This window comes from Lipophrys pholis (assembly GCF_963383615.2).
Source record: "Lipophrys pholis genome assembly, chromosome: 1".
Taxonomy (NCBI): domain Eukaryota; kingdom Metazoa; phylum Chordata; class Actinopteri; order Blenniiformes; family Blenniidae; genus Lipophrys; species Lipophrys pholis.
The window spans coordinates 31939497-31955251 of NC_137635.1; the positions used below are offsets into that span (position 1 = coordinate 31939497).

A 15755-nucleotide genomic window follows, 5' to 3' on the forward strand; every position below is an offset into this window, starting at 1 on the left:
GTAAAATACAAGTCGCCGGGGAGAAACAAGCTCATTTGCCATGTACTCATGTGGGCTGGGGAGGAGCCTGCAGCATAGATCTCTCCGCAAAGTGAAGAACAGGCTGAGTCAGAAATAATAAAAAAGAAGTTCTGATTAAACTTTTAAAAAGTTTAATTAAACAAAAAAGTGCAACTACATTATAAAGATGCTGAAATACAATTAAAGATAATGAAGTTTAGACACCACACATAAAACAATCTTGAGAACAACTGAAATATTTATAAACATGTTAAAATGGAGTTTACTTTATCACATAAAAAACTCAGCAAACCAGGTCAAAATCCTGGGAAAGAGAGATTAGAGAAGCAGACATGGGATTTGAAGTTCCCAGGTTTGAATCCCACAGCTCAACAGGTCAATACTCTGGGTTCAGCACATGACCCTTGACCCCCAGCAGCTCTCCTGGCGCCGTACTGTGGCAGCCCACCGCTACTAGAAATAGGATGGATTAAATACAGATCAATATAATAGACCCCCTGCCCCCCCCCCCCCTCCCAAAAAACTATAAAACCCACTTTTAAAAAATAAAAAAACCCACTTCTTTGTACTTTTTTATTACCTGATTAAGGTGCACTGACATGCGTTAAGGAACAGCTTCATACGTTTATAGCCACGCTCTGTAAATGTGACTATAAAGTGGGTCATTACACATGTCAGAATAGATACACTGTGAAAGGCCAAGGGCTATTACAGTACTGACCACCAACCATAATGGCTGTGGTTTGAGTCTGGCCACCTGCCATCGCTGCATGTGATTCCTCTTTCCACACTCGCCTCCACTCCTCTCGGCACAGTCCAACGTTTCATAGGGATGTGTCACAAGTACCCGAAAAGGAAAAGCAGATAGTATAAAAGGATCAATTTGGTGGACAAATAGGTGATCTTACAGTTCTGTCAGCGCATTACAACAGAGGAGTAGCGGTGGGGGAAAAGGAAAATAAATAAATAAAAACACTCCCAAGTGGAAACCACTGATTTCATTTTCCCAGCCAGTGTTTTCGGCTGCCAGCTTCTAACAGGGATTCGGCTGAAGCTGGTATCCTAAAAGCAAAACAAGCTGTGCCACATAACGGGCGTTCTCAAAGCTTAATCAAGTGGACATTATCTACAAATGAGTCTTGGCAAGAAACAGTACTTCATTAACAATAAACAGATTGACGGGTTAATAGTTTTATTTACGACGGCTCGTAATTTCTGACTGGAGGAAATAAACACTCTAACTGGGACCATTCAACATTAATGGTGACCGAGTCCTTGATTTTTCTTGAAACATGAAACTTGAGACTAATTTACTTGTTAATCAACATTAATACAGTGATCAGGGGTCAGTTCATGAAGAAACCAGAGTCAGAGGGGACGTTGCTTTTCCTTGCATTAGTTTTGTTTGTAGATTTCAAGCTTAAGCCATTAAAAAATAATTTTTTCAAAAATTACATTAGAGGCCAAATTAAAACCTCTCATTTAATCCCACACCCAAACAAAATGTAGTGCGGACCGATGTTGCTGATCGCTTAATCACTTCAGGGATGCCTTCAATCAACCTGATTTGTTTTGGGCTGTTTAGGAAATTCTTTTAAAGAAATGAGCGGAAGACAAAACTGCTTTAATTGTAGTAAAGCATTTTTTAAGAATGGAATTTATTGAAAGTTTGCATTAAATCTCAATGGAAAGCTGGTAACCGTCATCACAAGAGCTACATGACATCAAGTGAACAGGAGATTTACTGTAATGTTGGGTTTTGTGATATGATTAACATTCAATTCAAATATTTAAGTAGATGTCAATGTTTTCTGTGGTTTGAGATTTCATCCAAGTCACAGTGATTTGGCTCTGTCAGTCCATTATACATGTATTTTGAACAATTCTTTTACATTTAAAACAGCTGCACAGTCTATGAAGTATTTGCGGCCTCACGAGTGACGTCATTCCCATCATAGGGAAAATAACTGAAAAGAGTCTGCTGATGTTTAAACATGACGAGAGGACGATAGAAGTCAATCCCTTTTGCAGCAAAAAGTTATCTTTAAATTTTGTTTTCCCAGTTGGGATAAATGATACTGAAGCTCCCGTTGCTGTACAGCAGCAGCATCAAGGAGGCGGCGAAGTGGCCTGCTTGTTATTGACATGAAGTCTAAACTGAGAAATGGAAATTTCACCAAATTGATCCTTATATCCCAGTTCCCATTTCTTTGTGAGCTGGCCTCATTTTAAATACTTCATCATAAATATTGAATTAGTAAACTTCTCTTAAAATGTATAATTTAGATCAAATTTAACCTTAGTAACAAGTTTGCTTGAAATGTTCTTTGACATGACGCATGTTTGGTTTTGCTAAATCTAATCAATTCTGGTAATGAGCATCTCCCGAAACCTTGCAGAAACTCTCAATTCGGGATGAATTAAAAAGTAAAAAGGAGAAGAAATTAGCACCAGCTGCCTTTGGAGAAACACGAATTACCCCGTTACAGAAGCAGGGCAGAGAAATGGGTTATGACTCCAAACATGGGAGCTGGGCCAAGCATGCTGGTTCTGCAGCTTTGTTTTCTGGTGGTGTACAGATCACAGAAAAGAAACTCTGCCACTTTTACCACAGCTACTCAAGGCCGAAACTTGTTTTAAACACTCAACAAAACAGGAGTGAAAGGTTTGTGTTCGGTACACCACTTCTTTCTTTTCATAACGTATGTGGGATGTGAACAAAAAAATAAATAAATAGAAAAATCTTCTCTGTCAATGGCATTTAAGATGGGAATCAACAAGAAAGCCAAGATTTATTGGCATAAATCATTGTGACAACCTGAGGAGGCCTAAACTAAACCTTATTCAACTTTCTACCTGTACTTTAGGCATAAAAAGGCCAATATTGCAATATCATATCACACAATGTTGAATATCAAAAGAGAAAATATTTAGCACAAGTCTGAAGGTTGAAGAGGACTAAGAACATTCAATATTCATATTCAAAACATACTGAAACTTTATAAAGATCAAAAAAGCAGAAACATCATAACGGAAATGACCTGAAATAGGCCGTCATGTCCAATTTCTTTTTCCTCAGTCTAACCGGCAAGGTGCTGCCTCGCATTAGTGTACAGTTCACGCCACAGACGCACACAAGTTGGCCTACTTAAATAAAGTGAGCACATGACACAGCTCTGACATTTCCACAGGAAACAATAAGGACACCAAAGACTGGTGTCAAATCTACTCGGAAGCTATTTGCAGTTCACACAGCCACCAACAAAGGAGTATATTTGTTTCGAACAGCGACCCCCATGGCTTTTGTTTGATCCAAGAGGATCGGTAAACGTGAACCCTGGTTGGGTCCTGGTCGGGCGCAGACGGGGAATGGAAACAACCATGTGTTGACGGAAAGTGGCTGAGAAGGTGTCAGGCGGTGTTTCTTATCTAAATACAGTGGAATGGAAATGTTTTTTCATGTAATGACTTTGATAAGCTGAACATGGGGGCAAAATATGGGGCGAGCTGAGTAAACCCCAGCTGCTGAAAATCAAACAAACAATTTCGATGTCAAGAGGCATCAAAGGTGCCATTTTCCAACAGGAGACGTTTGCTCTATATACAAACTTTCATTATTAGTTTGAGTATTTGTTTTATAACTAACCCATAAAACAGCTACTAATAACAGTCAGTGATAAAGACTGTAATTTGTTTTTATTGTTGACCTACACATAGAAAGACTTACATATCAGTTTTTTTTAATTAGAAATTCTTATTTTTGTATCACTTTCTTTATAATAATTCAGAATCCTTTCAGATTAGAATACTTCATTGTTCAATATTTATAAATATTAAAAACAGAACATTGCATTATTCTAATATAAGATATAATATCACATAATGAAATATTAAACATAGTATTTTATTATGTATCATTCTCTAATATTCCTATTCTTTCATATCTTTGTGGAGCTGCTCTGACACCTGAATTTCCAGGTGGGATGAATAAAGTGTTATTAAAAATCTATTGGAGAAACATTGAAATTTTCACTGCAATACACATATCTATGGTGTTATAATACGAATACATATTATATTAAATGTATTTATCATATTTATTACAAATAATAATAATGATGGAAACAATAACGAATGCCATAATACTTATTCAAAATAAAAAATGTTGTTGATTTTCAATCTCACGTGTCCTAAAAGTGTTACTATGATTTTTCTTCCCCCTTCTTTGTTATTAACTATGGTTTTCATTATTTTATTAGGTACTAATAAAATACGATTGTTCCGGTTTTATCATATGAAGTAGAAATCCTGGCCAGTCAATATTTTTTTCAAATGTAATTATTCGCTTGATTAATCATTTATCTATGTTCTTGTTTATTTAATGGTGTACGGCCTCGCTTTAGAATTACGACACTTTCTGAGGCATTGACGTAAATATTTGTCCTCTAGCTGAACTCACAGCAGAAGCTCTTTGCTTCAGCAGCGACGTTGCTTCAATTACTCTGCAGAAATGTTTCAGCTTGAAGGCCGAAGATTTACCACAAACATCGATCACTGCAGGAAATTTGTCCGGCCTTGAGACATTAGTGACGAAAAACTAACAAGCAGAAACACGTTAATCACTCGGCTGAACGACCAGAACTTTTTAGGAGTTTCAGCAAATACGGAAGATTTTAGGGAGGCACTTTTGACATGCTGAGTTTTTGAGTATTGATAAAGGTGAACTGTATTACACATCACAATTACATACACATTATATACATTTTATAGTTTTTACACATTCTGAATCTTGTTTTAATTCATGTCACTATTACTCAACATTTCATCGACAATTCAACGAGCTATTTTCAGCAAACCTTTACATTATGAATAAAAACCAGTTGTGAAGTACAGTTGATCCATCAATCTCATCTTGAACACACAAGTTCAGAGGAAACTGGATCGGTCAGCAGTCCATCATAGGGCAAACACAGAGATATACACAATCACGCAGACACCTACAGGCGGTTTGAAAACACCAATTAACCTGACAAGTCTTGGGTTGTGGGTGACGACCCAGGAAGAACATGCAAACTGTTTGTAAACCAGTTTACTCTTGCTCTTACTTCATGAGTGTTAATAATGTCATCTGCTGTTTGGAGCAACTTCTGCAACGTTATTGAAAGATATTTTAACACAATGTCAGGCCAAACTGAGGCTCGAACTACCAATGTTGAAATTGGAAGGTAAGACACTGTACCACCTGAGTCCAACCTCGATTAAGCTGCGGTCGAAGCACTTCCAAAACCGGAAATGCTGGTGCTCTACATTCAACACTTTAGCTGAACGCAGCCACTGTGGACAGATAGATTTGATTTAAATGCTCGATTATGCCTCTACATTACAAATTCAAACAGAAACATCCGTCCATACTTTGACTTCGTTATATTCGTCTTTCGGCCCGACTACTGGAAGCTTACAGACCCTTCATGTAGCAGTACCACTCAGAGTCATGGGGCTTACATACGTTGAGCTTACAACGTATGATATGGTGGAAGTTCTCAAAGGCAGCTCTGTGAAATGGCCTTGAAGACCACTGCTGCCTGAAACACAGTTTCTGACTGAGCCTCCTACTAGAGCAGTGTCCTCTGGTGGATTGACTGAGAAAGTTAATGGACACTTTTAAGTATCAAAACAGCGGCGTTAAACCATTTCAAAAGAAAAATATCAGTCTTGGTGCATATAGTAAGCAAAAATAAACCTGTCAAGACACTTAAAGAACTGCTTCTAATAGTAGAAACATTTTTCCTAAAAATGCACCTAAGGATTGGCCAACTCCATTGATCCTGTTATAAAATCAGATCCCGAGTCAGACCAGACTGGAGTCGCAGGTTGCAGGACTACAGTTCTCCCATCAAGAATCAAAGATCAAATATATTCAAACAGACTCAAAGTGAAAGTGTTCTTACTTCTTTGGCAGTGGTTTTGCGTCCAGCAGCGCTCGCTGAAGTGTCCGTTGATGGTGGTCGTCTGGCAGGTGGTCTTTCCGAGGGCGGCTCCCGGGCAAACGTCTCCACACTCTCTGTCGTTCTTGTTCGCCACGATATAGTTGTCCTCCACCGAGTCCAGGATCTTGGACCAGTCCAGCGTGGAGAGGTAGCAAAGATCCGGGTTCTTCTCAATCCGCACTGCCCCTCTGGTGATGTTCATCAGGCTATGGAGGCCGAGCTCTCGCAGCTGGAGCATCTCAAACACCACGAGAGCGTAGTTGAAAAACAAATTGGTGCCTCGGATGACAGTCAGGTTGGGGAACAGATCGCTGAGGGTCTCCAGGCCATAAACCCGGAAGAGGAGCAGGTAGTCAGTGACCACCGTCAGTTTGGGGAAACTGAGGCCGCGGAAATCCTCGGGCTTGGTCCGGAACATGAGAAGGATCTTCAGGTGGCCTTCGATCACAGTACAGTTCTTCAAGGACTGCAGGTTGGTCACATTGTTGCGGATGTCTTTACTGGGACAGACTGAAAAATGAACAAGGAAAAACAGAGAGGTTTTTAGAAACCAACAGAGGAACCAAACGTACTCACATTCTCACCAAATTTAGAAACTTGTGCGAGTTGGCTGTTAGTTTAGGATCATTTCTTAGAATACCATAAAATTGAATGTGTTTTCATAAAATTGTTGTAACTTTTCCCAGTTGAAATAATTCATTGATGCATTGTGACTATGAAGAAATGTGAACTTGATTAACTGTAATTTACACAAAAGACTACAACAGATATCCACCCAAGAAGTCTAAGTAGTTTTCTTTGTACATAGCATATTGTATTGTAAAACTAAATCACGTCTAAGGGAGGCTAAAGCCCATTTGGAGAATTTTAAAACTTGAAATGGTGAAATGTGTGTTTTTCCATCTTCTTTGTGTCACTTTGCAGGCATTGCAATACAGAAACGACATTCAACAGCACATTAAAACTGGGACATCGAAACATTTCTTTCTATCAAGACCCATATTAGCAAGAAACTTGCAAACATCTAGTAGCTCAACATGGTATCTACCAGTATATTTTCATACAAGTCACATGACCAGCCAAATAACAAAAACCAGGATAAAGTACAACTTACAGTCCAGAAAAAATGGCAACATGATTCACATAAATAGTTCATGTCCATCCAGAATTATTACCATCAGTTAATTCAATCCTTTTTCTGCAACTCTTGGTTATGAATTTCAGGGTTACACTGAAGACAATCTGTCTGTCACAGTTTTTAATAAGCTATTCCAAAGACTCTCTGGTCATGTGGGAATCTTCACTGGACAGAAACGTTGATCTCGTTCATTCTCAGAGTTGTAACATCTCTCACATCAATTCCGAGATTAAAAAAGTTAACGAGTCAGTTTTATGTAGAATGTAAGGAGTAGAAACTACAGTAGATATAGTATCTATGTTCAAATGTATTTAGGAAATATAAAGTCGCGGCAAAAAAAATTAACACTCGATCACAGACCCATGTAAAATGTACTTAAATATTGTAAGACAGCGTCTGTCGTTTCCCACTTCTGGAAACTAGACAGTGTCAGTTTGAGGTTGAAATGATAATAAACATTTCAAACATACAAGGAAAATCATCTGTGTTACAAAACTTTTTAAACTGCATCAAAAAATGATTAAATGACACACAAAAAAAGGGATCTCCCAAAAGATTGTCTCTTGTGCAGGTGTCTGCAACCACTGAATCTGACTGATGCAATACTTGGAACGTTTGCTCTATCAAGGGGAAAAACAAGGTTTGAAGACACAGCTCTCAAGGAAGAAGGGGGAAAAAAATAGATCTCTCAATGATTAGTGGGAGTATTGTACAGAAAAATGTGTGGTAATGTCTCTGGCTTTGATGAAGGCCAGACCATCGCTGACATTTTGTTTAGCAACCACATATCTGGCCGTGAGCCGCCAACAAATACGGAGCGCTGTCATCGTGGAGAGGCAGCGCTCATCCTACGATAAAATACATGATCTAATGCTTTAAGAATATGGAGTCTGTGAGGAGCACTAAAGGTTGCGTTGTTGCTCCAGAAGTGGATCTGCAGCTTTGTCATCCTTCACCCAGACACATCATCCAGTCTGATATTCAGTAACTATGGTGCCGCGCAGACGGCTCACATTTGTTGACTGTCTCGATTGTTTCCAAACTGTACTGTATCACAACAGTGAAGCAACACAAGAGACCGCGAGCAAGTATTTCCACATAGCAATTGCAGTCTGAGTGACACAAAACTCTTCATTCAATGAAATTATCTACCTGCACACTGCTTCTTCTACACCGCTTCATCAGACTCTGCTCACGGGGTGCTTGAGCTGACCCCGGCTGAAGGCGGGTGAAGGCAGGTTACAGATGGACAGGAGCAGTCCATCACAGGACAAATTTTAAAAGCTGAATATTCTCTTTGCTGACTCCGAACCTGTACGATGTATTAAAACACGGCAGATGAAACTAAAGCTAATGCTAAATTGGGAACCTGCAATCCAGCACCAACGCGTACGTTCCATGTGACTTAAAGCACACCATGAAAATGTCGTAATGAAGACATTTTCCTCTGCAGATGCAATGTGAGACATTCCAGCCTCCATCTTTGCAGTTGGGCTCGCCGTGAGCACCTTGCATCTGTTGACTGCCCGGTGCATCGGGTCCGACTGGTCAGCCGCGCAGTGGAGAGGTAGAACGAGTGGCCGTGCGCGTCTTGATGGCAGCGGCTCATTTCACACCTCCTGTTGCATAAGAGTGTAGCGCGCACACACGCACATAGTGTCCAATCACTGGGTGTCTAAACAGTAACTGTTTCACTCCGTGACCTCGACCCAGAGAGCTCATTCTGCAGTGATTGTAAAGAAATACAGGCCGCGCGTACCTGTAGCCTACTAACGGCTCTAAATATCCCTTTCTAAAGGTTCAATGTGAATAAAAACTCATATATGAGGTTATAAGGCGGCACTGCTTTGGTTTAGTTAATTATATTACAGTATATTCTTATTCACCGAGTTTGTATTTCTTAGTGCAGGTGTTTTTGTTGTCATCATAACAGTCCTGTCAACTGTATTACAGCTAAATTCTTCTATGCCAACTACATCTAGACTTGCTTATCCCCAGGTGTGTGTGTGTGTGTGTGTGTGTGTGTGTGTGTGTGTGTGTGTGTGTGTGTGTGTGTGTGTGTGTGTGTGTGTGTGTGTGTGTGTGTGTGTGTGTGTGTGTGTGTGTGTGTGTGTGTGTATCGTCTGAAACAGAATTTTAATTAAGATGAGTCGATTGTGTAAATAAAAGGAAAACACTGCTAAAATTGAGAACAGGTTATAGTTACATGTTTTTAACAGTAACAAATTAAAGCAAACATTTGAATCGAGTATTTGACAAAAATCCCGTTTTAAGCAAATGTATTTTTGTCATTTTAAACAAGTCAACTAGTCTTGAGTCGACAAAGAAGTTATTCAGCAGGATCTTCTCTAACAGAGCATAGTACAAATTACACTTGCAGTCAGATCACAAGAAGAAAGGGGGGGAAATGTGGAATATATACCTAAATAAAACAGTCGGATGGTTAAAATTCTATAAAAAAGGAAAAATTGTGAAAAGATGTCATGTTATTCTGCGGACAACAATTTACATGTAAACCACCCAATGCAACCGAGTGTCCTCATGTTCTCTGCTATAAAAATCAGATGAAGCTGGCAGCCTCTCTGTGCACCGCTCAAACAAGAACCACTGAGCAAACACAGCTGACGTGTACTATATGTAAGTGTGTGTGTGTGTGTGTGGGGGGGGGGGGTTTTGAAGTCAAACAGCAGACTACGTGACCCTGTGGAGAAGGCGGATCAAGGCGGGGCCAGTCGGGGCTCTATCAGTGTACACTTTCAGCCAGTTCAGTATTTTTAGCAGCACATTCCCGATTGAGAATCTAATACACTCTGGCTGTGGTACAGCGGCTCGACACGGGAACGAGAGCATAGCGGGGCTGGTGTGGAAGTCAAAGAAAAGGACCGTCAAAGCATGTAGAACCACAGACCCACCCAGGAAAAGTTGGGACACCGTGTAGAATTAAAAAATGGCCAAAGCATTGAATGCAAACAACATCCATGACATACTTCATCTCTATTGAGTGATAATACTGTTGAAACTCAGTGAAAAAAATGTTATATTGGACACCTCTGGTTTTATCTTTAGCACAATGATTCTTAATGAGGAGCCAGGCTGCTGCAATGGATGCAACAAGTTTGTCGTCTTTTCGAACTATAGAAGGTACAAAATGATGCTTCGTTATCGGTGAATATTCTTCAGCTATACACACAGACACAACAGTTAGTTCTGACAGAATCACTTGTTTGGCGAAACGCACTGATGTCCAGCACATTTTCCAAGCACACATGTTTTAACAAAACACTTTCATGTTAGTAATCAAATTGGATGATTAACGAGAAGAAAATGATTCAAAGAAGCAGATCGAAGTAATGGTTGCAGAGAAAGAAGTGTCACTGAGCTGGGGCAGCGATTCCCACCGCACCACTGTGTCTGTATTTAAAGCAGCGATGCCCGAGGCATCAAGGCTCGGCCTCAGTGGGACGCTCTTTTTATATCCAATCAGGTTGCTGACCTGTTGCTGTTAACCTCATTAGTTGTGCGATGTTCCATCAAGCAGCATTTTTTCTTCTTCTAACTTTTCTACTCTCTTATTATTACCTCTGTCCAAACTTATAATATCCAGGAAACGTTCTCAGGTAAAACATTTGAGCCTGTGTACTATTTTTATGAGCTACATATCGTAATATTTGTTATTTTTAAAGTTGACCACTCGGATTAAATTCATGGCGACACAAACGGCCTCAAGCAAACCAAATCAGGTGCATTCCTAAATTTAAAAGCCCCTCATTTTGTCCAGGAAACAAACAAAAAAAGCAACAACAAAAAAAAAAAAAGTTTCTATAGTGACAAGGCCAGCTCGAGCCCTCCAAACATCTGATTCAGAGCCAGACAAGACTGAAACCACCGCAACGGCGCGGCGCTCTCAATCGACAATTAGGAGTCATCAGGGGGGCAGATTTCGATTGGAGGCGGCCATCAAAAGCCTCTGTGCCTGCGCCTCGGAGACAGACCATCCTTTACAGTTAATTAAACGGGAGCAGTAAGATGGTTTACAATTTCAGGGACACCGAGAGAATGAAAAAAAAAAAAAAACACTGAGCAAGAAGAAGCACAAAAGACAGACCAGAGAGAGCTGGACAACAACATAGAGGTTATGCCTCCTAATTTCTACTGTGAGCAACACATTCAATAGACACAAAAACACATGAATGCAGCAGATTCCTTCATTCAGTTGAAGGACATTTCAATTTTTAGGAAAGAATTGGGCTTTAATAACACTGACAAAGCAGGATTACTCATAGGATGAAGTCCCTTCAGAGGTTTTGTCCATATTTAGACGTCAATTCAATACTGTGTTTATCCAGAAAACCAGATCAAGATAAGGAGAAATCTTTATTCATTCAGAAGTGCTAGACTTATTTTCAGACAGATGCCAGATACAGCCTAGGTTGATGTCAATAGAGCTGGAAAAGCAGCCAGGGGTTTCTGGTCCGCATTAATCGTGATGCAATCGAAGTCAATGGGCCATAAATGAAATCCAATAGCAGCTGAGACTTGTGACCGTGCTTATTTACGCATTTCCACATCACAAACAAAACCAGAGAGAAGGACGAACTGCAGACGGCCAGTTGTGACATGCTGCTGTCCTCATAATAACTTTCAGGCAAACGCCTCAGGCAAATCATGTCCCGGTCACAAAACAGATCTAATATTAAAATCCACATGCACTGACCTTCCACCTCGCAGAGGTGTTAATGTAGGAAACAAATACTGCACGTATCTGAGCAGGTGAGGATCCAATAGTCAGTGTGTTCAATTTGCAACTCGGCGACACAACCGAACAACTCTTCCACCGCACAACAAGCATCAACAGGCAGCGTCTGATCTTCAGAGGCCGAGGAGGACGGGGTGGGGGTGGGGTTGGGGGCTGCAGGTTGCGAGACTGACAGCGTGTATTTTATCGCTGGGCCTTAGAGAGAGCTGCCGAGGGCCCAGCCAGAGTTCAGGAACACAAACACTCGGTGATTGCAACATTTCCCATTTCAAGGTTTCGCTGCTCTGTTGTTGTTTCCTGACCGGGGCTCGAAAACTGAGTGAAGACCCTCAAAAGTGGCGCGCAATACCCAAAAATAAATCATTGGAATATTTCATAATATGTTGGAATTAATCTGCTTTTTTGAGAGACACCTCAAAAAATGTAAATACAATGGAAAACTTTACCTATAATGCAAGTCAAACTGTAAAACTTCCATATATTCATCAAACAAGCACATCAGATGGATTGTGTGTTAAATTCTCTGTAAATTTAACATTTCAAGTCTTGAAAATTGGCACTACAGAACCCTAAAACATGTTTTCCCTGTTTTTAATACTTCAGGTCACAATTGTGTTATCAATAAAATGTATTTGAAAATATCTAAAAAGCTTAAATGCTAATGAGTAGAGAAATAATTGACCGAATTTGCTCTTCAATGGTAAATGGATTTTTTAGATGCACTTTTAATTTGAGTTTCATTGCTATAGAATCAGTTTTGAATCCTATCAAATGCATTTTTTCTTTTTTATTTAATTACTTGATGGACACATTCCACTGTGTCAAACAGAAGTTTCACACAGTAATGTCTATTCATGTAGTTCACTTCAATGATGGCCTTCAAAGTATGTCAAAGAAAATCTTCAGCGACTTGCTGTAAACATTTCTAAGGCACCATGCCACACAAACAAGCACAAACTCATTAGTGTGAGCTCCAGGCTACGTTTAATAAGTTGGCATCACAAAACCTTTCAGCTGAAAGGCTTTCCACCGCAATTATTGCCAATTACTTACTTCATCATCCTTTCAAGTATACACAATATACAGTGGTTACTTAGTGATGACTGACTGAGATGAACCTTCTCAGAGTCAAGGCCAGTGGTGGGAAATGAATTGTCCTCGAGGGGCAACATGTAAAAATGACAGCCTTGTAGAGAGGATGAGAAACATGAAAACTCGGTTTCTCATAAGTTCCCGCTCGGCTTCAGTCAAGCTTCAGGATTTTACTACGTTGTTTCTGTTAATGGTATTTCCAAACGTAATCCTTTGACCACAGTGACCTTTGATAAAGAAACTTCATATGTCCACATTTTAGTAAAAACGGAACATTCTGCAGTCGTCTTTTTTATTTTTTATTATGACCCCATTTGGTGGGTCACATCTTCACCTTGTTGGTACGATGTTCGTCACATTCACCCACTCACACACACAGCAATGGTGACGGCTGCCATGCGAAGTGCTCAACCCATGAAAGAACCTTTGCAAATACTAACTCCAACAGTCAAGCAACAATTCTAATTTGTATAACAAGATCCAATAAAAGACCATTCACTGCCCACCATGTCACACTGTCATTAATAATTCCTCATTAATCTCACAAATGTCTGTGAGGGACAACAAAGAAAGACAACCAAAGCTGTCCTCAGCAGGAAGCTCACCAAATTCATCAGGCGTTCCTTCTCATCGACAGATGTGACCAATGTGCTGGCGTAAAAATGGTGAAAGAGCACAGGGGGAGGGCTGAAGTTTACAACCTGAGCCTCATCATCAGGACTCATAAATGCCTCAAAGAGAAGACTGAAAACAAAGCATGCAGACAGGTAATGATTACCTTTACCGAGTACACAATAGCAAGACCGCTTCCTTCTTGCCGTCGCACGGTGTCGAGGCCAAAGACTTAGCACACCTTTTCTTTGTTGAACTCGCGTGGACCAAATCACAGAGCACACATGTGACAGGTTCCTCTACCTTTGAGCCGTACATCATTTACTAACATGAACTTGTCAGCAGACATTACACAGCCATTGTCAACAGCGACACGTGAAATAATTATTGTATGTGCGCCAAAATAAAAATCTCATGACTTTTGTTGCTCGAGACGACAGAGGCAGGTTGAGCGAGGTGTTTTTAGAGGTGTGTGTTGGTTTGTCTGTGGGGGAAGCGATGACAGTTTCATTGCTATTTAATTGCTGTGCCTGTCCCGAGGCATAAATCAGGAGTGCCAAGGTCGTCGATTACCAGGCTCGCCGAGACCAAAGCGATGTTCGGCAGCAGGGCACCGGTGGCGTTGCGGGGAGCACGCGCTGGTTCCTGGCTGGTGGTAAATTGATGCGTTACCATGGCAAAAACAATGCAACACAATCGGCCACCTGAGACTCCCAACAGGCCGGCGGGAGATGAACCGAGTCAGCTGTGATGCAAGTCGCAGCAAAACTCAGTTTGAAGAAACTTTTCAGCAGAAAAAGAGAAAAAAGGAAAGGAAAATCACAAATGCCGTCTCACCGAGTCTAGAATATGGACACTAAAAACAAGGCTCATCCAGGTAAAGTTGCAGCATTGAGCCCACATATGCTTTTTAGGCTCTCTTCTTTGGCTGCTCGAAGCTTTAATGAAAATACGAATGAATCCACAGTTCTGTTTCCTTTAGATTTTGTTGTACAGCAGGGATGTCCAATCCTGGTCCTGGGGGACCTGTACAGAGTCCTGCATGTTTTAGATGTCTCCGAGCTTCAGCACACCTGAATCTAATGGCGGTGTCATTATCAAGCTTGTATGAAATGCCAATAATGAGGCCCTCAATGCAATCAGGGGTATTTCAAATGAGACAGATCTAAAACATGAAGGACGCTGTACATTCAACCAAAACGGCTACAATTACTTCATATTTTTATCAAATTTTGTAAATGAAATTACAAGAGGTTTAATAGCTGAAATGTGATGTTTTGTCAAAGAAATATACAAGCAAGCAGCAGGTTTTTAAACAATTAAATATCACTTCTTGTCATCTGTTACTGACATTAACACGTCGCTTTTGAATAAGGAACTTAAATATGGTCACTTTCCCCAATACTGGGTTTGACAGTACGTCACAGGAATTTCATTGTGTTACTGGCATGTAATAGTGAATCTTAATATTGATTTTGAAGTCTTGTTTTTAACAGATGCTAACAAGCACATTATAAATGTGGCACACTGGTGAATCGCAAATGTGATTGGATATTAATTATGCAAAAGTCTTGAGGCCCAATATAATGGCTGGTACGTGATCTCGATTCCATTGCTTTCAGGTAGATTTTTCAACTTTCACACATCAAAACTGGTCCAGGAGTTATGGTTGTGACGAGTATACCAGCCGAATGTGGTCAGTAGTGACAGGATAGGAATAGAGGTGTTAATCGGTCTGCTTAGCTCTGTCCAGCCTGGCTCAAAGTGTCAAATATACACAAAAACAGGCCCATTTGTGGCCCCACAGATGAACTGGCTGAGAAAACGTTGAGCGGCCGCTCGCTGCTGACTGACTGAAATCACTCGGCACAGCCACTAAAACATAAGCTTCCATTATTAGGAGAAACTTTCCATCACGCTGAGCTGGACAGCGACCAACAAGTAGCCCAGAAGACTTCTTGACTGTAGCGCGGGTTTGGTGGGCCTCATGAAATCGGCCAGTGTGAACACCCCCCCACCCCCCACCCCCACCCCAAACCACTTCGTCTGTGGCTCGCTCCCGAGTCTGACAGAGGAGGAGCGTAATTACGCAACTTGCTTTTGATTTATGTCTTTAACATTCTCGCTCAAACTGGTTCGATGACAACGC

General features: G+C 40.6%; 1 protein-coding gene across 1 annotated transcript in view; it reads right to left on the minus strand.

Moving 5' to 3' along the window:
- insra (insulin receptor a) overlaps nt 1–15755 on the minus strand; it is a 55375-nt gene that overhangs the window by 33640 nt on the left and 5980 nt on the right. The window contains exon 2 of the mRNA XM_080476234.1: nt 5970–6518. Within this exon, the coding sequence (XP_080332360.1) occupies nt 5970–6518 (549 nt within the window). The remainder of the gene's footprint in view (nt 1–5969; nt 6519–15755) is intronic.